Genomic DNA, 13,092 nt, shown 5'->3' with positions numbered 1-13,092 from the left:
CATACAATCTTACATTCTTAACACAAAAATTATGCTTGCTATGTAATGTACACACAGGGTTCCCACGGTCATGGAAATCCTGGAATTGAAAATGTAATTTCCCAGGCCTGGAAAAGTCATGAATTTTTCTAAATTCAATGACAGTTTTGGAAAAGTGATGGAATTTTAGTATCTCTTTCACGCAATTAGAGTGTTCTGTTAAGTTATCATTAGACAATAAATGCACTGTCAGTATTTTGAATGTCAAAAAACTATAAAACCAAACGATAAGGTGAGTAGAAAGGGTTAACGTTTCATATTTAGCCCTAAAAGTCTGATCAATTCTACACATGTAGGTGCTGTAAAGTCATGGAAATTTCACTTTAGGTCATGAAAAGGTCATGGAAATGTTTTAAAATGCTGTTAGTGAAAAAGAGTGAGAACCCTGTCCAAACTCAAGGACCAAGACTCTATCAACTGAGTCAACACCACATCCTTTACAGCCGTCATTTCAATGAAAAATAATGACTTATATTTGTAAAACACCTTAAAAAAAAACACAAAATTGACTCTTGTGAGCTTTTCTTCCAAAAAAATAAAACAAAAATAAGAAAACAAACAAACAAAAAAATGTTTCTTCATTATTTGTCTCCAAAACCAAAATGGAAAAAATGGATAATGATTTGGTTTTTCAATTTTTGATTTTGTGTTTAAATGAACCAGGAAAACTGGTCTTGGTCCCCCTCTCGATCTCGGTCTTGATCTCAGTCTTGGTCCCGGTCCCGATCTCAGTCTCGGTCCCAGTCTCAGTCCTGGTCTCAGTTCCGGTCTCAGTTCCGGTCTCAGTCTCGGTCTCAGTCTGATCCCAGTCTGGTCCCAGTCTCAGTCCCGGTCTGGTTCAGTCCTGGTTCATTCCGTATGCAGCGCAAAAATCTAGCATCACAGTTTAAGTCACGGAAACGGGAAACATTCGGGAAACACTCGGGAAACGGGAAACATTCGGGAGTTTTTTCCCATTATTCATTTAAACACAAAATAAAAAAAAAAAAATCATTATCTGTTTTTTTTTTTTCATTTTGGTTTTGGAGACAAATAATGAAGAAAATAGTTGTTTTTTTTCATTTTCTTATTTTTGGTTTTATTTTGAAAAACGAATGACTGATACACAGACCTTTAGCTTTCTACAACCTGGCACACGATCAAACCCCTATAATCTAAAACACAGTCCTCTGATTTCCCCCCCAAACGTAAAAGTTACTACTCTGCTGAATCATTGCTTTAGTATCAAATATGTCACTGCTAGTTTGCGCCTACATTTTAAGGGTGCTTACAGAGCCTGACAAATCTCGCCAGGTCTCCCCCGCTCGCCGCACCATCCACTGAATCGCATTAGGTCTGCTCCGTGAGAGGTAGACTGCTTCTGACAGCCCAGATTTCTTACTTTGCCTCCCCAAAATTGGTCTTAGATTTACTTGCAGGTAACGTTAAAAGCACCTGTCTTTGCGGATTTAGCATTCCAGAAAGCTCCAGATGCCCTGAGTCACGGCTGGAATAATTTGTAGACATTGATCCTCCCTGTGTTGCTTTCTACTGTACCACACACATACTAGCGGGCTTTTTTAGTTTTCTGCGCTTGCTTGAGATGTCCTTGGATAGAAGGATTTGTACAAAGATGTTTTGTAAGGAGGTACATGAATGTATTTACTACCGAACCTATTTTAAAACTCAGAAAACAATGGAAGTATTGCAAAGGGAATAGTACCTCTTTTTTCGCAGCAAAACCTGTCAAAGAGAAGTTCGTCAAGCAATAGTAGACATCTTACTTACTGATACGTAAAGGTACAATATGTAACTTTTTTACATGGTGTGTCACCCTCATGATTACATGGAAATAGAAAGTTAAAGCCACACTTTGGAATATTCTCTGTGGAGGTTTTGTGCCATATTCTGGAATATAATAGCCAAATGAACAACATTTCTATTAGGGATGGGCATTCGATTAAATTTTCTTAATCGAAAATCAAATTAACAATCAATTTTCAATTAATCATTAACATTTTTATATTAAAATTATCATCGTACTACTACTACTACTACTATTACTACTACTACCATTATACTACTATAACTAGTCTGCATAAATAAAACTCAACTTTACAACATATAAACCATAACCACTACAGAGCCACATCAGCCAGTTTGAGGTTATAATGTGTTTAATGCAGCTTTGACACATTTGTTTACATTTTACAGAAACGAAACTTAAAACCGTATGGCTAATTTGCATAAAATATAAGCGCTGGAAAAAAAAAAACAAAAAAACAGCTCTTTCCTTGTGTGCTGATGCGAGTTCAGCTTCTGTCAGGACTAAAAGACACAACTCAGTGGAATATGAGTGTTCTTTCTGTGACAGAGCGATGTGATGATGATGGTGAGTCTGTTCTGTGTGTGTGTCGTGTTGTAGTTGGTTCATGTTTTCAGAGATCAGATGTGTGCAGATGTTTAGCGCAGCTCTTTATGTTGCAGTAACCGGGATACTGCGTAAACATGCACCATGGTAAAACCAGGATACTGATGTGCATGTAAACGCACTTACTGAGTGGTACAGTGATCTCCAAGGAAGAGCCAGAGCCGAAATGTGGGACTGTGAGGCCACAACTCCAGTGTTTGTGCTGTCAGTCTCGTCTCTTTACACTACGCTACGCACAGCAACCTACATTCGGTTTGTCGATTAAAAATGTATGTGATAAATTATCGAATAGTCGACTAATCATGCCCATCCCTAATTTCTATGGAAACAAGCAGGCAGGAGTCCTTCTCTAGGCCAAATAAGAAGTTTGTGGATATGTAAACCCGCTCAGAGTAACAAAACATGTTTTTCTATATTTTTCAATGCAATAAACACAACCAAAATACAAAAAAGAGGGCTAAAAAGTTACATAATATGGCTTTAAGCTGAAGTGAATTGGATATATTGAAATTTCACTGTAGTAATACTGACAACAACAACAAAAAATCCTAAATTACAATTTTCACTTCAACACAAAGATCTCAAATATGGCACAAATTCCAAAACTGGCAGAACTTTAATTCAATTTTCAAGTCTCATAAAACATTTTGCAATGTAATACTCCAGACGCTGGTTTAAACGCGGAACAGAGCTGAGATAAAAGTGTAGCTTTCTCGTCAAACATTCTGAATTCTATTGTGACTTGATTAAATGAGTTTGTGCTGAAGCCAGAAGTTTCAGCAAATGTTAAAAAAAAACTTGTAACAAAGGCATTAAGTCTGCATCAGAAACTTGAAAATGCAACTCCTTTCTTGCTATTGATGGATATTGTATGCATATGGTGAGATATATCAAACTATTGTTCAAAGTAGCAGAAGTATAACAAAGCTGAGCCTGGAGCTGAGAACAGTAAAGGCGAGGATACACAAAGGGAAACTCAAAAACCAAGGATACAGTGGCCCTGAGCTATAGAAATATAAATTATAACAAAGAATATAACATAAGAAGCAATGATCAAAATGGTTACTTCAGAGATCACAGAGTACAATGACCTGGAAATTACACATTCTCAACAAACCATCTGGACCACAGTCATAGAAAGATTTGTAACAGTGAGTTAGCTCTTTTCTTATCTAATACTTAACCTAATATACAACTGACACTGTGTAACTAGTCAGAGGTGGGTAGATTATTCAAATATTGTACTCAAGTAAGAGTAAAAGTACTTCAGAATAATATTAGCCAAGTAGAAGTACAAACTTAAAGAGTAGAGGTGCGCAAAAATATCAAAATATCGTATCGTTTAATGTGGTGACACAGTATCGATATCGTGGGCTGCTGTATCGATATATCGTCAAGAATATTTTTTGGTGTATTTTACTAAAATATTTTGTTACAGCGCTACAGTTTGGATGCTGGAAGGAAACTTTTTTATGCGACACCTTGTACATTTTCACTGTTTTGATGATTTAAATGTTTGCGTTTCATGTTCACTTTGCATAAGAAGTGGTTTAACAAAGACTTTTAGTATCACTTTTAGTATTTTTATTGAACCGTATCGAATTGATTTCAAATATATCGTATCGAATCGAAAGCTCACTGTATCGAGGTTATGTATCGTATCGGCAATTTCTTAATGATACCCAGCACTATTAAGTAGTAACTGCCTGCCTGAGTAACAGATTTATAATTTGAAGTTAAAAAAATTGGAAGGACAAAACATTAAATTAAATAATGCACACACTGGTATTTTCAAAGGATAGAAATAAAAATGAGAAAAACTAAAAATATGTAAAAGAGCAGAGCAAGAAGCGCAAATGTTCATTTCAATCATTTTATATTGTCAGCATAATGCTTTTGTCACTTGTAGTAAGGCTGTGCAATTAATCAAATTTTGATCGCAATTTGTTTCAATTTGTATGTCAAACGATCTCCAAATTTATATAACTGAGTTGAAACGATTATGTTTAATAAAGTTTATTTTGGGATATTTTTTATATAGTAGTTTTTAAATATAAAATAATATCTATTGTAGAACAGCTGGATATGTAGTTTATTTTGGATATTTTGGGATTTTCTATGCCTTATTTCATGTTCAAAGTCTATATTATTCATTTTATGTTTTATACATTGCAAAACTGCTCCAAGGTACATATTTGTAGCCTATATTTATTTTCAGTTTGAAAGTTTTGCATAAATTACCAATAAAATAAGTTTTTTTTTTTTTTGTTTTGTTTAGTTTTTTTTTTGAGAGAGATAGAAATGCTGAATAAATGCATTGTGTAACTAAAAAATAATCGTTTGAATAATCATGAGTTCAATATTGACCAAAATAATCACGATAATGATTTTTTTGTAGACTTACTCACTTACTGGGAAGAGTGATAAATACTTCTACTCAAACTAGAATACTTCAATAAAAACATTATTAAAAGTATGCTGTTTGAACAAGTACAAGTACAATTTCTTTAAAAAGTTTCTCAGATAAATGTATTTGAGTACTACCCACCTCTGTATCTAGCTACTCACCAAGCAGCTATATAAGAAATAATGCATTCACTACCTAGTGCACGCTACATCGATCTGAAACGACATGTTGACCTTCTTGCATGCTCGTATCGCACATTCTCAACATAGGCCAACTGTCTTCGATCGGGCTAGCTCTCTTCTTATGTAATACTAGCATAACATCAAAAATTAACCAACAGAATCATTACACAACCTTTAAATAACTACGCAAATAATGTAAACAAACAGCTAGCACATTCCCATTAGCCAGCAATGAAAAGCTACCACACCAAGATGGCCGACACAAACCCGGTTTCAACCTCTTTTGCATTGTGTAGGTACAAATCATACATACCTCCTTGTCTACATATTTTCTTGCCCGGTTTCCTGGCACATTCCTTGGATATTCTTTTGACTGTAAAATGAATAGAAGACTAAAGAATAACATAGAGCCCCTGGATGTACCGCACACAGGAGCTAGCTAGCATGCACGCGCTCTCTCTCGCACAAACACACACTCGCACTCGTACAAAGCCGTGATTGTGCGAATGCTACATGGAGACAGGAAAAGGGGAAGAGGTAATGTCGCCGTAGCCCCAATCAGGGAAGCATTCAGCGGATCCGTCGGCCCGGACATACCCCGGTCCGGTCGGGTTCGTGACACGGCGCTGTCTTGTTAAATGAGGTGCGGGCTTTTGTGGCGGGAGCACAATGGACGGTGATGAGTGCGAGGGGCGAGGGAGGGCGTCGCCGAAGAGGGCACACGAGGAAGACGGTGGTTATGAAAAGAGGAAGCGAGGCAAATAGTGCAGGACGCATCAGGTAGGTGGTTATGTAACTAAATGGGGTGTAGTGTTAGCAAAACAACATGTGTTTTGTTTTGTTGTCATATTCGATGCTACGAGTTAGTCTAGCTTTGTTTGGACATGTCTAGGGTGACCACACGTCCCTATTTACCCCGGGACACTCCCAGTTTTAAGCCCGGTGACCCCTGTCCCAGCAGATTCATCCAAAACCAATGATTTGTCTATACAAGAAATGTCCCTATTTTTGACAAATTTGATCCCTGCCAACATTAAAGAGGCATAACTTGTCATTTGTTTACGTAAAATACACAAAAGCTGCTTAAAAGTGACCAAAAACACAAAGAAAATGTGACTATGCTGGCACATGTTAGTCATGAATGTGCTGAATGCAGAACAATTTTCCTTAATTATGTGTTTTTGTCACATTTGTTTCACAGTTTTATTATTACCAACCACCCCAAACTGAGAGTGTCCCAGTTTTTGTTTTTTTGTTTTTGTTTGTTTTGGGTTTTTTTTTGTTTTTTTTTTGAAAATCTGATCACCCTGGACATGCTTCATCAGAGATTTAGACTTTAGAATCCTTTTAACCATTTTTACCATTGTCAAACTGCAATGGAGAAAGCTAATTTTTTGTGTTTTAAAGGGGAAAGCAAGTTTGATTATTATTAGCGATGGTACTGAAAAGGTACCCAAACTTTTTCAATTGTTTTTTCACTTTTTGAAGCACATTACTTACAATATAGTCCTACATATTTAATTCTCAGATCAGTTAAAGTTGTACTTAAGCAAAAATAATCAGCCTCTATACTGTACGCCAAGGTAAATTCTTTTGTAGTTAGAGTTTCACTGCATTTTAAGACTAAACTCACTGCTTTCACTATCAGATCAATATCGCAAGACTTGCTTAAGAATTACTTGGCACTGGATCAAAACAGGAGTCGCTGGTATCGGCCGTCACTAGAACGCCTAGAGTTACGCTAACAACTTCTAGCCTGATAATTGCTCGTCTGCAGTACTTGGCCACACACTGTATGATTAGGTGCAAATAAGAGCACACAGCAGTCAGATTCTGTCCTTAAAGGGCCTGGACCTGATCTGAATTTATTGTCTAAGGCCTAATGCTATGGTAAAAGCTGCAAAATAAGCAAAAGATGGAGACTATAAAACATAATCTATTAATTTGACATAGCATTTTCACGGGTTGTAACTTCTTGCAGGGTCACCTTTTTTAGTCCAATCAGTAGTGTTGTAGTCAAGGCCGCGCTAATCGAGACAAAGACCAGTCCGAGACCACAGGGACCCGAGACCAGGACAAGACCAAGACCTCTGAGTGTTGGGACTGAGGTGAGACCGAGGCCACGGCCCATCGAAGACCAAATCGAGACCAGCTTTGTAATTTTGAAGTCATTTTTGAACAAACATATCAGTGTTTTTAGAAATCTATCTCCATTTTATCACATGTCGAGTATCAGACCTCAAGACTGAGACAAGACTGAGTCCAAATGCAGTCAAGTCTGAAACAAGACCAAGATCTCAAAAAATCAATCTCGAGGCCAGTCTCGTGACCAAGATCGGTTTCGAGTACTGCAACACTACCAATCAGACACATTGTTACTAAGAATCATGGGAAACCAACTGCCTGACAATATCCCAGACACTTGATTCTCTGTTCTGATGCATTTAAAGATAACAACAAAGTAAACAATAAGTGGGCGGGGCTAAAGGTTCACGCTAAATCATGTTCTTGAGTTATGAAATCAGGTTCAGGCCCTTTAAAAGCAGAAATAACTTAAAAGTGCATTGTGTATCTTTTCTGGTGTATGCTTTGTCTGGAATGTTTCACAGTATGGCATTAAACCTTCCTATCTTCATGGAGACCAAACCAGACCAAGTTACAAGTTAGATCTGTGGAGAGGCGACGCCGCTCTCAGTCAGAATTCCTGTTTTTTGAGCTATAAAACCACCTGTAATTGAATGAATGTAAGGTAGAGCTGTTTAATGTCATACTATGGAACATTCCAGGCAGAATAATGGCATATCCATGGAAACAAGCAGGTGACGGAACCCACAACCAAAAAGTTACGTAATGCACCTTTAAAAGCTTAATGCAATCCAGTGATGTAATGTTAATTTCATTTTAAGAGCGGATCTCCCATTGAAACTACTCTACCAAAATGTATTTAAAAAACTAGTATAAAAGGATTACAACGTTGTCATTGAATTTCTACTGGAATCTGGTGAACGTTTTTTAGCAGACAACCAATGAAAAGATTTTTTGAACACTAGACTCACACTATGATGTTTGAATTTTTATCAGATTTAAATGGCGCAGATGTGAATAGACCTCAGCAAGGTCAAGTCCAACACGGGAAACTCCAAACTTTTATTTAAAACTGCCAGCGAAACTAAATAAAGTGGCAGATATCACATCGCTCCAGTCTCCGAAGCTACTTGTGAATGACAGCTCTTAACTGTTCTGGTGACACTGACATCACAATTAAAGTTTGACAAGTGGGGCAGACTGTACCACCACAGTAAATCCTTACACAAGCCTGGAGCATTATATCGAGAAAAGTTTAAAAAATTGAAAACAGAATTGAAACAAAAAGGGCATTTGCTGAGTACATGATTTTTGTGTTTTGAAAAGTATCCTAACTGAGCCACCAAACATGTCAGCCATTTTGTTTTTTCAAAGTTTATACTCTACCGTTTCTATTTTAATAGGTTTGGCTGTAACTGCAAATAGTTTATAACAAGTACAAGTTGTGACCAAACACGGCTACTCAAAAGGTGCATTGTGTAACTTTTCTGGTGGAGGGTCCGTCAAATGCTTTTCCCCATGGTTCTTGCTTTGTCTGGAATGTTTCACAGTGTGGTATGAAACCTTTCTTCATGAAGACCAAACCAGGTCAGATCTGTGGAGAGGTAACCCTGTTCACAGTCAGAATGCCTGTTTTTCTTGGTATTTTCGAGCTCTAAAACCATCTGTAAGGGTCATTTCACCTCAATTCACCCAAAACATTGTAAATTAAACCCTGACATTGTCCAGTTTTAAAGAAAATTTGTGTAAGGTTAAGTCCTAGAAAGCCAAAATCTCAAATTTTAGTATGATCGGAGTAACAGTTGCTGAGATATCGTAATCAAATTGCATTTACTCAGCAACTACTCGTCCGATATGAAAAATGAAGGAAATCATAAGGAATCCAAATTGTCGGGCATGTCCTTTATTGTCAGTTTCAAAGTTGAAATATATCGGTCAACAGGTCATTCATCTCAAAAGTACTCAAATGCAAAAATAAATGCCAGATTTGAATTCCTTGGATTTGGATTCCCTCTCCAGAGTTATCTTGGTTTTTGCTGAGTAAATGCAATTTGAAATGTGGCGATCATGCAAAAAAAGTGAAGAAAAATGAAATTGCAGTATCTTGGAAACCGTTGGTCCGGTCAAACAAAAATGTGAAATTTCGGCTTTTCTGGCTATGACTTACCTACATACCAAGTTTCATCAAAATTTGACAAAGTAGGGTTTAACTCGTTGGGTGAGCTGAGGTGGACTGACCTGTAATTGAATAAATGTAATGTAATGTAGAGCTGTTTATTAATGTCATACTGTGGAACATTCCAGACAGAGCAGTGACAAATCCATAGAAACAAGCAAGTGATGGACTTACAACCAAAAAGATACACAGTGCACCTTTAAAGAGTCAGTAAGCAACCTTTTTATTTTTATTTTTTTCTCTGGTGGACTGAGATGGTTTGCTTTGTCTGGAATCTTCCAACATTCCACTTATATCACATCTATAAGGAACGTCAAGTACCGTCACCTAGTTACAGGTGAGATCCGTGGAGAGACGCATCCGCTCACAATAAAAAAGGTGTTTTTCAAGGCAATTAAAACTTCACTGCAGTTTAACGTGATACTGTGGAACATTCTAGGACTAGGCAAAGCAATAACATCGCCAGAAAAATTACACATGTCATTTGAATTTAGCAAGCTACAGCGACTATTACGGGAGCTAATATCTCGACTTATGTGTGTTTGAACTCCCTAGAAACCATTGCATCAAAAATGTCTTCCATCTTCTGAGCCGAGACAGTTTCATGCAGATCAGAGAAGTCGAAATATTTATCTACAATATTGACTGATCTCATAAAGTCTTAGATGCACTTCCAAAAATCGTCTTCACCGTATTTGAAAGCTAAAGCCATCTGCACGTAGAGAAGCCATATTGGGGAAAGCTTATATTTTCTTGCCAAAGAGGGATTGTAATTCTTATTTCAAAGAGCGTAAGTTACATTTGCATACACTTTGTAGTTTTAATATTAAATCTAGGGTATCTCGCGTCGCACAAAACTAAATATCTTTGCTTTGCTTAATACGCTATCCCTTAAAAAGTGTACATTGTGCGAATACGTATGGGCATAATAATGGAAATAACCGCGTAGGAAAAGTCAGAGGGGGCGGTGGGATGAAGGAAGTGAATTGTAACTGCTTTAAATGTTTGCACACACTCACCCAAACACTCTTTCAACCGTCAACCAAGTAATTCCTATCTTTAAGCAGTTGTCATGCATTTTAACACATGCACAGGGACATGCTTTGAGACAGACAGAAGACAAACAAGAATGCACACTGGCTAAGCACGCTACTACTACAAGTGTAGGAACTCACTCCCCCTGGTAAAACCTTTACCTCTAAACTAGGCCCTAAACCGGCAAGGGTACTCACCATCTTCCGTGGGTACATAGATGTTCAAATATAGGCAATCCTCGCTCTGATCTTGGACGTAGCTGGACACGACATCCATGCTATTGGTGAACCACACGGGCAGCATCACGTCTGGTAGTCGGCCCTCCACGATGCTTTGCGGGCACACCGGGGCGAAGTGGGTGGCGTTGCGGATCTCCGGCCACGATATAGGAGGTTCCGGCGGTTGGAATCTTCGCTCGCCGGTTGGGGGCGCCGCATAAGGGACTCCCAAAAACTGCACCACGGGGCCCAGAATCTCGTTGTTGAGTTCTTTCTTGACGCCGCGGAGTCGGCCGTACGTCGTGGTGACTACCGGGTCGTTTTCGTCCAGCTTTTCGGCCAAAACGTTAACGGGGAACGCATGCAAAAGCAGAAGACCCAGCCAAAGTAAAGACAACCTCCATCCAAGGTTTAAGCATCCCCCGAGATCGATGTATCCGGTCATCGCGCTTCCGTTGGGGGTCGCCGTGAGTAGTCGCAACCCTCTCCGTGGTTCAAATCTCCACCAAGCCATCTCCGCTAATCCAATTGTTTACGTTCGTTGAGCTAGCCAAGTTGCAAATTCACTCTCTCATACCATCCAACAGCGCAAGCACACTAGAAAAACACACTCACACGCGCCAGAGCTAGCACATACTCCACAACCGACGAGAGGGACAGTCACCGTGGCTAATGATCCCGTTTAAAATCCAAACCATACGGTAGAAGTGTAGCGGCCATTAGTTTCCGTCCTGCTTGGCAATAGATGAGCAGCAAATTATTCCTTACAAAGGCCCTGCCAGAAGAGATGAAGCAGGCGACAGGGATGACTTCATCTTCAAGTGCCACAGTTCATCACGGTGACAAATCAGTGAGCGAGCAGGGATCCCGCCGTTTGGGTGAGGGCCACGGGCAGCAGCCGAGGAGGGGGAGCCATGCAGGGGTGGCCCACGGCGGAGGGGTGAGGTGCGGTCAGATGTAGCGCTCCTCCTGGAAGAAAAGAAAACACAAAGGGTCCGTGTGTTAGAGATTGACAGTGGATGGAAGGAGCGTAGACAGGAAATAGTAGAAGATATAGGCATGGATAGCAAGGAACGCTTTACATTTTTTTGAATGTCAGATAGTAATTGATACTAAACCCAGTATTGAAAATGGATCTAGTATTGACACTTTACCAAGAATCAGAAACATAATGACTTTAGTTTCCTTAATAACTCTCTCTACAATAACTAATTTCTTCAATGTAACAGAATAATGAAACCAACACCAAGTCCAGTTTCAGGTTTAATTTCGGATTTGTTGATGAATTGGCATTGTGAAGTAGGCAGGGATATGGAGCAGTGTTTTGTTTTTGTTTTTTTCTCAAGGGACAAGAAACAAAGCCATGTAAATGTAGTGAAATAATTCAATTCAATTCAAGTTTATTTATATAGCACACTTAAAACAACTTCAGCTGACCAAAGTGCTTCACATACAAGTCAACAAAATAGATGAAACAGTAACAAATACATATATACAGAAAACATGTGAAAACTACAATTAAAAAAAAAAAAAAAAAAATGCCAACATAACCTGACTAGCACGTACTAAATGCCAGGGAGAAGAGATGAGTTTTCAGTCTCGTCTTAAACTGCATGACAGACTGAGAGGATGTGACAGGAAGAGGACGGTTGTTCCACAGTCTGGGTGCTGCCACAGAAAAAGCTCTGTCACCTCTCATCTTGAGCCTAGTTTTGGGCACAACCAACAGGAGCTGGTCTGATCTCAGGGCTCTGGGCGGAGTGCAGGGCTGCAGTAACTCCCTCAAATAGACTGTACCCATAGATTGCAAACATTTGAAAACAATTAATAACATTTTAAATTGCACCCGATATAAGAGAGGGAGCCAGTGCAGGTCACACAGAAGAGGTGTGATGTTTTCACGTTTCTTAGTATTTGTCAGCAGATGAGCTGCAGCGTTCTGGATGTGTTATAAATGTTGCAGGGAGCCCTGGTCTAACCCTACATACAAAGAATTATAATAGTCCAGGCGTGATGTTACGAAAGCATGGATAGCTTTTTTGAACTCTGCCCGTGGGAGGTAGGGCTTTACTTTAGTGAGGAGCCTTAATTGAAAGAAGCTGGACTTAATCACAGAGCTCATGTGCTTGTCCAGTTTGAACATGGAGTCCACAATCACTCCAAGATTCCTCACTGCAGGGAGACAATAGGAGGACAGAGGACCAGTCGCACTGTTTTGCCCAAGCAGTGGGTTAGTTTGCCCAAACAACACAATCTCGTTTATTTTTATGATTTAGATTCAGGAAGTTTGCGCTCAGCCAGGTCTGTACGTCCCTGAGACAATCCTGCAAAGCTTTGACCGTGCTCTGGCTGTGAATTGCAGTCACTGGCAGATAAATTTGAATGTCATCTACAAAACAGTGCAAAGTGACATTCTGCTTTCTAAAAACATCACCCAGGGGGAGCATATACAGTGCAAAGAGGACTGGTGCTAATGTAGAACCCTGAGGCACACTGTACTGTAAAGGAGACGCCTAAGTCTAGTCCTAAGTTTATAGAAA

At 39.1% G+C, this 13,092-nt stretch overlaps 1 protein-coding gene across 3 annotated transcripts in view; it reads right to left on the bottom strand.

The window, feature by feature from the left end:
* The window catches only part of nlgn1 (neuroligin 1), a 733,956-nt gene extending 723,061 nt beyond the window's left edge, over window positions 1-10,895 (bottom strand). The window contains exon 1 of one of the 3 annotated variants that reach the window (XM_055164448.1): window positions 10,532-10,895. In XM_055164448.1, the coding sequence (XP_055020423.1) occupies window positions 10,532-10,637 (106 nt within the window). In that variant the 5' untranslated portion in view covers window positions 10,638-10,895. The remainder of the gene's footprint in view (window positions 1-10,531) is intronic. The other 2 variants (XM_055164447.1, XM_055164449.1) reach the window with 2 other exon arrangements.
* Window positions 10,896-13,092: the final 2,197 nt, after the last annotated feature.

Source organism: Boleophthalmus pectinirostris, unplaced genomic scaffold, assembly GCF_026225935.1.
Source record: "Boleophthalmus pectinirostris isolate CB_2022bp ecotype Guang Dong unplaced genomic scaffold, ASM2622593v1 HiC_scaffold_7, whole genome shotgun sequence".
Classification (NCBI taxonomy): domain Eukaryota; kingdom Metazoa; phylum Chordata; class Actinopteri; order Gobiiformes; family Gobiidae; genus Boleophthalmus; species Boleophthalmus pectinirostris.
Note: the sequence above shows the minus strand (reverse complement) of the source record. Positions and strands in the feature narration are given on the sequence as shown.